This window comes from Macadamia integrifolia, chromosome 4, assembly GCF_013358625.1.
Source record: "Macadamia integrifolia cultivar HAES 741 chromosome 4, SCU_Mint_v3, whole genome shotgun sequence".
Taxonomy (NCBI): Eukaryota; Viridiplantae; Streptophyta; class Magnoliopsida; order Proteales; family Proteaceae; genus Macadamia; species Macadamia integrifolia.
In genome coordinates this window covers 19,534,449-19,545,711 of record NC_056560.1, presented here as the reverse complement: position 1 = coordinate 19,545,711, position 11,263 = coordinate 19,534,449, and the positions used below count along the sequence as shown (strand labels likewise).

At 37.0% G+C, this 11,263-nt stretch overlaps 1 protein-coding gene across 1 annotated transcript in view; it reads left to right on the top strand.

The window, feature by feature from the left end:
- Positions 1–1,984, top strand: part of LOC122076939 (uncharacterized protein KIAA0930 homolog) — an 18,027-nt gene extending 16,043 nt beyond the window's left edge. Inside the window, exons 11-12 of the mRNA XM_042642605.1 lie at positions 683–915; positions 1,903–1,984. Of these exons, the coding sequence (XP_042498539.1) occupies positions 683–915; positions 1,903–1,926 (257 nt within the window). The 3' untranslated portion in view covers positions 1,927–1,984. The remainder of the gene's footprint in view (positions 1–682; positions 916–1,902) is intronic.
- Positions 1,985–11,263: the final 9,279 nt, after the last annotated feature.

Sequence of the window (11,263 nt, the reverse complement as noted above, 5' to 3'; positions counted from 1 at the left end):
AAAAGAAAAAAAAAAATAATATCTAAAAGCCCCTTTTGGATCTGTGTGTCACACATTATGTGAGACTCAAGAAAAAGTTGTGATGCTGAAATAAATAGCTTGGGTAGTTAATGGTGGTGAGACTTGTGTGAGGTAGCAGTCTGTATCATTTTTTCCTTTTATATTCACCATTTGATAAGTCACTTTCTTCTAATTCCATTTCTTTTTGTGCACGAGGGAAGATGTAACATATTAGTTTCCCTTTTTTTTTTTGGTAGAATCTTCCAACTGTGAAAAAATCTTAATGCTGTGAAAGTTTTAATAACACATTCTTAGGAATTGCATGTAATCCAATACTTAGGCATAAAGGGTACCATTTCTATGCTTAAATACTACAGATATGATTTCAAATAGATTAAATGAAAATTCAGCCACTTAGGTATCTAAGATTCAATTAGAAATTTCTATGCATGTAGTCACTGTCTACTTACTAGTCGGTATCCAGGTACACCATTGACTTTTCTAAAATCATGTGTTGTTGTAAAGACCGGATTGGTTTCAAAGAAATAGCAGAACGGTTCGTTTTAAATTATCTGGTATGGAACAGCTTTTGCTAGAATCTAGATCTTAGAAATTATATGTAATTTTCATAGCTTTCAGATAGCTTATATTGAAAATAATTTAAATAATTACTTTGATGTAGATCAAAGCCAGCAATTTTCAGGCCCTCATTCACCTGTTCAGATATCCAAGAAAGGTTTCGGCATTGGTACAATTGTCCGAAAAGCTGCATCAGCTGCTTCTGTGGCAGCTAAGCATGCTTATGCTGCTGCTGCTGCTTCCAGGAGATCTGATGAAGAGATGTTGCCCTTGAAGTGTTGCTTGATGTCCATATCACTGCCTTGGGAATACATTGTGCATGATCTTTTGTTCAAGGTGAGTTCATGTTCTTCAACTGCGAGGCTCTTGGATAGAGATCCTCTCAGATGTTGTCATTCTGTAACCAAATCAACCGTATGGAGCCTGACCCGACCTTCATGCCCTGGGTCAAATCAACATAACCATGCATCAAAACTGTTAGTCGTAATGGTCCAAAAGAATCTTTCTGAAAAAGCAAGCAACTGGGTTGGGGGTTTTGATCTCTTGGACATTGAAACAAAGTTTTACATAACCAATAAATACCTGATCTTAAAGGCGAAAAAAGGAAAAAGATATAAGAAATTCTGGGGTTGGATACCACAGACCCACAATTATGGATGCAGATCTGGTGCTCAGATTAGGATCTCATTTCTAACCTTTCTGTGTATGGGTACCATAATCTAGAGTCTGGACTTCACAACAACCGAGTAGTTCTATCTGGCTCTCAGACCAGAATGGGCCCTCCTACCACGTCATCATTTTCCCGTGGCATGCATCTTCCTTGGAATCCTTACCACATTGAGCAATCGTTGTTTATTGCACATGCCGTAGAATAAATGTTTGCATTTTTTTTTAAATCAGAGCATGGAAATTCATTCCTATTGCCATGTAGTAGAGGTGACCTGGGTAAAGCTGCCAGTTGCCACATCCATAGAGGATTGTTGGCAAGATCGTTGACATTCTTGGTTTGCCTCCTTAAGTGTCGGGTGTGAAAACCCCATAAATGTAGGTTTGTTATATGGTTTCTCTCCCTCCCCCACCCCAAAGAAATTTTAAATAAATAAAAAAATGATAAACGAAAAATCTTCGTTTTTTGATATCCAATTACCGTTACATTTCCAGTGTAAGTCAACCTGTAGCCCCATTTGAGAAGGCAAAGCCATTTTGGTTGTGCCACTTCCAAATCTCTTTTTTTTAACAAAAAATCTCTTTACTACTGTGTAATGACATCAGTACCCCCCCCCCCATATACTAAATTAATTTATCATTTCAATCTATACTTAGGGAAGCCCTCCAGTGAACTTGTGATCATCTCAGCGTCCTCCAGTGATTATGAGATTGGCATGAGGAGCTCTACACTGTTTAGGATCATAGTACAAACGTTTGTGTTAGCTTAGGTTTTGAGGAAAAGAGGAGGGATAGGGAGTTGAAACTGTTGTATAAAGATCGGTCAAAAGGTCACATATTTCGATATTTCTCAAGGTTGGTATATGACTTGAGATATTTGTATATTATTTTACTCTTCCATTTGGCTTTACGTGTTCTTCAATTTACTTTACTTACGCTCTTACCAGCTCCAAGGGTTCAACGAATGACGTAATGGTGTTATAATGGCCTATGACCATCAACCATTTACCCCTACAAGGATGCATTTAAATAACTCCATTTAATGTATATGATAATGGCAGTGTCTGTGTACCTAGGTAGGTCCTGTTTAATCACATTGCTCACAACCGAAGTGCGAATGTATTTTTTTTATTTTATTTTTTCCTTTTTTTGGCTTGTGGGGGAGGTGTGGGGGCTTAAATGAATTTGAAAACTCATAAAATAGTCTTAACAAAACTTGAAATCTAACAAAATGCCATATTATCACTCTCTGCCATATGTTGGTTGATACTCTTCAATTCTACACATTATGGATGAATCCAATAAAGATTTTCATTTCGCCCTGTTTTGTTCCAACTGCAAATGCATCAATCATTCAATCAAAATTTATGGCATTTCTCAGACTTGTAGTGGTGGAGTTTGTGCTTTAAAATTTGGTTGTTCAACTTGTGGGTGTGACTAGAAGCAGTCTAGGACAATAATTAGCAAATTTTTAGGTTTAACTTCATTTGCATATTGAATAAATATATTTTTATAAATATAAAATGTACATATACGCAACCATGCATGTTAAGATCACCATGTAGTGTAAGCGCATCCAAGAACCTAAGAACATGCAATCCAAGAAAGAGTAGAGGAAAATGTAGCAGACAACAATACATAAAATAAAAACAGTGGTCTTCGTTATCCCATTTTTTTGAGATTCCACTGATACCTTTCGTGTCGGCCTTGTGCCTCCCATCTTCTTCTCTCTCTCTCCTCTCTCTCTCTCTCTCTCTCTCTCTCTCTCTCTCTCTCTCTCTCTCTCTCGTGGGCTTTAGCTTCTCACACTAGTCATTAGGTTGTTCCTTTTTCCCTTATCTTTTAAGGACGATTCTGGCAACTCATCTAGTTAAGTATGTAGATCCCTCTCCCTTGCTGAGATCTCATACTTTGTCTGACACTTGGTTCTTGCTTTTAATGTTTTCTTCCCAACCAGAATAATGTGAGTCTTGTACTGTAACACCCTGGCCCAACACCCAACACTGTTCGTTCACTCTCACAGTCATCCTGAATCCCCACTTTGATTCTCGGTGATTCTGATGAGTTCTGATCCACACATTGGCTTTTAACTGAGAGTCTCGTGTGCATGCCATGCCTGTTTGGTATCATTGGTGTGCGTACACGTGCCCGACATAAGTACCCAAACTCGGATTCAAACACGATCTTGACATATTGGACGTTCTGATAGAATACACCCTTTGTTACCCCAATCATCTCCAATGGAAAATAAAAGAAAATACTAACAAGTCTAACCTCCCTACCTTCTTTATTTCAATAGGAAATACGAGTTCTAATATATATATTTTAAGGGAGAAAGAACAAGAAGTCGTCCATAGACATTTTATACATACAAGTTAATAGAATTATGTCGGGACTCGGGATATCATACAAGTAAATGACAGATTAAATGATTAAATAGAGGAGAGAGAGAGAATGTTGATTTTGGTTAGAAGACATGTACTGCATGTATGCATGTAGCATGTAGCATGCCTTTCTTTTTCCCATATTTTAATTACCAACTGAAGATTAAATTTTTATTCACTCGGATAAAGAGATTATCCACTCTTTGGGTGATTGGATCAGACTTTGTGAATGATGGGAGGGAGTAACTATGAGATCATGAGATGGTATGTCCCCTCCCTTCAAATCCTCTAAAAAAGTGGCATTAGATCCCAAAATCTCCCTCCATCCCGCTAAAGACCCTCACCAACAGGAAAAATAATCCTCTGTTTTTCTCATCCCTGTTTTTCCTTGTTTTACTACCTGCAGAACACGACACGTGGACAACTTTAAGATCAACGCACCGGATGTAATAATCCTCACCCAATCTTGACCGTTGGATCCTCTGTTGTCCACGTGTCGTGTTCTGCAGGTAGTAAAACAAGAAAAAACAGGGATAAGAAAAACAAAGGATTTTGATCCCACCAACAGTACTAGTAGGCATGCTCTTATCCTAATTTTTACATGTCCACAAGAAAGGTGGCAGTTACATAGACTTAGGTATTGATATTTTATAGATCGTATTAATATCATTGGAGGGTAAAATGATTCAAAAATCAGAGGTATCAGTATTTTTGGGGTAAAATATTCCAACTTAACTTAATACGATCAATCCGTATCAATATCAATATCAATATCAATCGATCAAGATCAATACAACCACCGATACAGTATCCTACAACCTTGGGCAGTTAGCTATTGCCAATTGGATTAAATTTCTCTTTTGTTTTTGGTGAGAAGTGACCTTTGAAAATCTTTTGCAGATTTTTTTTACTATTAAAAGGAAGAAATCAAGTCAGTAGTAGTACTTGCAAGTGGTTGATTAGCTTTATCAATTATTATCAACTTAATCATGTATCCAGAAGGTCATTAGGTCATTTGTGAACCCTCGGCCTAATTTTCTATTTTTTTCCTGAAATTAAAGTACATTATGTCAAGTTTATGAAAGATTAGAAACTAGAAAGCATCAAATTATGATTAAAAATTTCCAACAACGTACGCAGAATGACCCTTCACTCATCCTGAAAGGCACTTCACTGGAGATTTGCAGGAGATGAGGTGGGGTAGTATCTTTAGAATCGAAAATTGGATTACTGTGTGTGTTTATGTATGTAACAGCGACAATATATATTAATAAACAAATTAAGATTAATTATGTCAATAAGCTGTTTAATTATAAAATGGGGAGGACCATTCATCACCATGAAGTGGTCGGCAGCTTTCGTTGTCATTTACATTAAGTAGAGTATGATATGATGTTTGGCATTTGTTTTCTTTTGAGTGATTTGTTCTGTTCTTAATCCCACTATTAACTTAGGGTCCGTTTGATAACGTTTCAGCCGTTTTTGTTTTAAGAAACGGCAGAAACATAAATTTTCGTTTCTAGAAACAGAAACGGAATTGAAGGTGTTTGATAAGTCATGTTTTTAGAAGTCGATGGTAACCAGTGAAAGAATTGCCACAAGTCGTTTTCAAAAAGTAAAAATTTCTATTTCTATTTCTAAAAATAAGTGAAACGGAACAATTTTATCAAACGCTTTTTGCTCTGTTTCTGATGTTTCTGGAAACAGAAACGAAAAAAAAAAAGAAGAAAACAAAAATGAAACAATAATGGAGGTGCTTTGGGGGTCCACCACCTTAGTTCCGTTGGTCCATAAATACAGGTCCCCTACACAGCTTTTCTTCCCTTTCTCCCTCCTTCCTTCCTCCCCTCCTTGTTTGCTTAAAATTATCATTATTATTATTATTATTATCATCATGATGTCCCTCCGGCCACCCACCATGTTTGATTCAGAAGCCATCCTGGATTTACCTTTTCCGGTCTTCGAAGGCGGTTTCACGCCTTGGGAGAACCAAGACGACCTCCTCTCCTTCTTCCAACCTGACCAATCACCCGATCCCGTTAATTCCAATAACTCCGGCTCAGACGAACCATCGAACCAGCCGCCGGTCTCGGTCTCGGCCTCGGCCGTAGACGAGCGGAAGCGACGGCGTATGATATCCAATCGTGAGTCCGCCAGGAGATCTCGCATGCGAAAACAGAGACATTTAGAGGGACTAAGGGACCAGGTGAACCGGCTCCGAACCAAGAACCGGGAGACCGCCAACCTTTTGGGATTCGTGACTCATCAGTGCCGCCTCGTGCGCAGAGACAACGACCGGCTCCGTTTGGAGTATGTCGCTCTCGAGCAAAAACTATCCAATTCTCGTCAGATTTTGGTGTTCCGCCAGCTACAACACCACCTCCTCCTCTCCTCGTCCCCGTCTACGAATTCATCAACGAACGACAACCCCCCCTCCTTAATTGCCTAAAATACTTATTTAAAATCCTTCTACTACTCCCAGGTCCTAATTACAAAAATAACGCCCTCGTTTCTATTTTTGAGTTAAATCTCTTTAAAAGTAAACGGCTACAGGACAGGCAAACAATTAAGTCCCATCATCATCTATGATCTCTCTCTCTCTCTCTCTCTCTCTCCCTCTCCTCTACTGTACATTTTAGGAGCTGGAGGATGAGTTTCAACTTCAGATACCAAAGTCTCAAGTGGCAGTTTTTGGGCTACTTTTTGAAGTTTTCTTGCGTAAGTTATAGTGAGCGAGTTTGGGTTTAAGAAAACAAAATTTGGATGTTTTCAGTGAAACCTAGCTACTACCTTTATGAGGGTTTATTGTTCTCTTCCTCTTGTGTAAAGATCACTAAGAAAGTTTAGTTTTTTCATTTTTTTTCTTGGATTCACGTTTGTGTTGGAAATTTGCCATTTTAAACTCAGTTTTCAAGTACTTTCACTATAAAATCAAAGAAAACTTCAAGAACGTAAAACGATAGATCTCTCGGCATCGCCATAACACATGTGCCAACAGAGGGCAAATACATATCCATCAACATAACATACCATATTTATAAGGCAAGGCAAGGCAAGCACAACAACTAAAGCAAAGCTACAGTAATTTAGAGATAATGGAGCCCCTCATTGGGCTGCGTTTGGCATGACATTTACATCTTCTTTCCATTAATTAAATAAATAAATGAACCCATATGTGCTTGGATAAAGTTCGAGAAGATATGGAAAAGTCATGCGGTGTTGAGCTTTATTGCTTTCCTGCTTTAATGCTTTAATGCTTTAATTCTTTAATTCTTTAATGCTTTAATGCTTTAATGCTTTATTGCTTTCTCAGTAGTCTTAATATTTCTATCATCCTAATTAGGATTAATTAATAATGTAATCTTGCCTATGGAGATCTTGCATGATTTGAGATGAGATGTTACCTAACCAATGCATCATTACCACCCATTTTGTGGGCTTAATCACCTTCTTTAAAGAAAGTTTAGTTAATTAACGTTCATTGATATTGAGGACCCCATCCAACGTCCAAACACAATCTCCCCCCCACCCCCCGCCACACCCCAACCCAAAAGGGCCCCAACCTCCACTCAGTGAGTGAAATGGAATAACACGCTCGGTTATACCGAGTACATATAATAGAAAAAGGTACTTGTTACCATTACTATTTACTTCACATTTATTATTTTTGTTAGGTTAATATCACACAGATTTATTTTATTAAATGTGTTAGGTAGGTATCTTTCTCCCACTTGGGATTTAAAATTTAATTAACTGTAGCTGAGCTCCAATATAATTACTATTTTTTTTTTCTCAATGGGAGAAAGAATCCTCCTGCTTGCATGGTTTTACGCTTCACACACCTTTCTAGTGGCTTGCATTCGCGCAATGGTCATGCAAACAAACAAGATTCTTTTACCATTTTATATTAATTTGATGGTTTCTTGATGTAACTTCATCAAATTATACTAATTAGTTGATAGCTAGTAAGTAAAATGGTGATAATTGATCACACAACCAATAAGCAAGGATTTAGTCAATTAAATTAAGACCATGCAAAATTATAAAGTGTTCTAAAAAATCGTGGCCATTGGGTGTGTTTCGAAAAATCTCAAATTCTCAATCATGTGGCCAAAGTTTTCAGACGACCTAGGTTTCTAATGTATATTTTTCTTTAGACTCCATTGGATTACAAGTGGAGTGAAAGGAAATATTTGCTTTCCCTATAAAATATATCACTCTCAAATTAATTTTTTGTATTTCTTTTGCAATCAAACCCTAAAAATGATTTTTTCCTATAAAATTTATTTCACTTTTTCAAAGAAATATTTACGTTTTTCTTACAAACAAATGGAATTCTCATGAGACCATCCAATCATGACAACCATCCGAAAATCAAATAACTTTTCCTTTGTGTTAGAGTTCTCAATCCTTCTGGGACCAATCTAATGCTTTGAAACAGAATCTGATCTGTCTTTTGAGACCAGAGAAACAAGTGGAATCATTAGCCTTACTCTCATATATTGTAAAAGAAAACAGTTGGTTTTTCAAAGTCAGTATAGGAGGTCAAAATTGGCTAGTTCCGTTTGGTTCGCAGTGTAGAAACAAAATCTTATACACAATGTAAAAAACGAATTGAAAAAGCAATCAATTACATAACGCAATAATATACATGGTTTGACTGGATACTTATGTTCATAAAAATATGAAAGCAATTTCACTAGTACTTGAGAAAGGGATACAAAGCTCTCTTCGTCACGCCTCTTTGTGTTTATAAAGAATTCTTAATAATCCTAATTAGCCTTCATTGCAACAATTTAAAGGAAAACAAAGAGATACAAATTTTCACGATTACTCCAGTATTTATATAACGGCCCTAAGTATGGAAGACTATATCGGACTAAAGATGGGTTCGATTTGGATCAAACCACTCCAATTTTTTAAAATTATAATAATATTGATGTTGTTAGCACGAAAATCTTCCCTGTGATACAGTTAGTTAACCGTGTTAATATATGCGCTAGCGTGCTAGAATCCTTCTTGATCGGATTCAATAATAGATCTGACTTCGATCAAGTGACTTTGGCTCTCCTCTTGCTTCGATCAATTCCAAAGATTTTTAATGTTCTTTCCAGAAAAGTGGAACAATGATTGAAAAATGAAGACAAATGATAGTAATTCATAGACAAGAGGAAAATGTAATCTTGTTTCTATTGATATTCAATATACCAAAAATACGACCAGCTATTCTCTGTTGATGTTGAACATACCAGAATCATGATCTGTATCTCTGTTGATGTAGAACATACCAGAGACGTGATCATTGCACTATGAATTGAATAAGTACATATCTTGAAGGAAGTACATGACTTCAAAAGAAAATGTTAATCTTAAAAAAATAAAAAAGATAAGACTTGATGTCTGATTTTGTTTGATGTGTTGTGTGTGTCCTCCTTCTTCCACCATAGTCTATTTTATAATTTTATTTAAAAGATCCTCATATTTTGGCAGTTTCGTAACTACAGGAACCCATGTTTAATCATGTCATTAGTGGGATAGTTAATTGATTATAACTACCTTAACCACTTAAGTCGGACTCGGTCAACTGATCGAAAAATTTAGACTTGGTCAGCTGATCGTAAAAAGTCGAAATGCTAACTGTAAAAAGTCAAAATCAGTAAGTTGACCGTAAAAAGTCACAATCAGTCAACTGGCAGTAAAATGTCATGATCAGTCATCTGATTGTATTCGGTCAGTCTGCTCGATCCACCTGATGGTTATTCTGACTGATCAACTCCTTAGTACAAGGTCATCATTTTTTAACCAACTTGATTATCCATCAACTTAACCGATCAACTCCTTAACGTCGATTTATTGACCGATTGTATTATAGGCCATATTTGCTAAAATCGGGTACCAACATATACCCAAAATCCCTTTAAACTGGCAAGACAAAATTTGTTGACACCCTCTCACCCAAAGGGTATGTAATAGTGAAAATGCCGCTCCACAATCATTCCTCAGCTTTAAGGACCACCATTGTTCCTCGTTAAAATGGTTTGAAAAATCTTATGGAGTTCAAACATCCAACCAAAGTTTATGGTCTTCCTTTCGGAAGCATCTATCAATATGATTACAATATAAGTCAACCTCAGACAATGGAATAATCGATCAGACATTTGCCCGTGTTATGGACGGGCTACATAGACAGCTGAGTATGCACTTCTCGAATGCTTAGTAAGCTTGATTATGTACCTATAAGATCTGCATCGTATTAATGGTGAAAAAGTATTAATGAATTTTGTTTTCAAATAAAAGTGGACTGTAAGGGTTGCAAGGGGGTGTAGGGGAATGAAGTCCGTCTGAACTTTTTTCTTGAATGTGCTTAATTTTGTTAGGGTTTCTATATGGTGAAATGTGTGTGACTTTATATAGTGATTATCTCGTAAGAAGGTATATTGTGAGAATTTTATAACACATCAAACCCGTCCCAACCCTTATTTCATGAATGGATGATCAAATGGGGCAGAGTCCAAGGCTTAAATAAAAGGGATCAACAGAAAATATTTCCAGACCATGCAACTAGTGTTGAGTGAGATCTGGAAAAACGAAAAGGAAATGATCATAGGATTTCCTTTCCTTGATCATAAAAAAATGATTTCTATTGTGATGGATCATCTTTGCCCATGTTCAGCTATTGTTCCTGAGGCTGAATACTAATTAAGAGAAAGGTTGAATAAACGATAGCGATGATGAAAAGTCAAAAGTAACACTAAAAAGAAATGAAACGTGTTGCATTATTCTGGAAAAAATGGATAATGTATGTGACCGTCACTTCTTTATGATGATCTACTCGGGAGCTCTACAGTATATGAAGAGTGCTCAAGATGACATTAGGCAAAGAAAGTGGTCGATTTTTGCTTTTCTAGCTGTAACTTCGTGCATAGGTTTCTACCAAAAAAGAAACTTCGTGTATAGGTCGGTAGATGTAGAAAGTAGCTAGGTGGAGTAGACCCCACCTCGCTCTCGCTCGCAGGAACTCTAACACAGTAACACGTATCCGAGAGAAACAAAGGGTCAGGGCCCCCGGAGACTTTAGGTGGTTTGTAGAAAGCGAAAGAAACTACTTCTCTTCTTTTTTTTGACTCCGACCGTCCGACGTCGCCGTCATCTTTACTCGACCTTTTTGTTATGTGTCATCATTACTTACTTAATGGGACAGTCTAATTTCTATGATCTATCCCATCTTTCTTTCTTTCAACCTTTTTTTTTTTTTTTAATTTTAATTGTGCAGGAAACGTGGCAATAGCTCCATCTGGCTCCTCCTACCAACTTTTACTTTTAACTGGGCCCGGCCTTCTGTAATAATAGTCTGCATCCCCACGATATCGATCGTCCTGTCAAAATTATGATCACCGGAGACTGATATGATCCCCGATACTAGTTATGGAGTGCTGTATGGGCCATATGGACATGAGGAGGGCCCGAAGTAGGTAGTAAAGAGACTCTCTAGACTCTAGATATGTACCCCACTAACGTCAGCTAAATCATCACCATAACAAACAAACGAATGGAAAAAAGCCATGGGAAGTGAATGTGATGCTCTTTTTTTTTTTTTTTTTTTTTTTTTTTTTTTTTTTTTTTTTTTTTTTTTT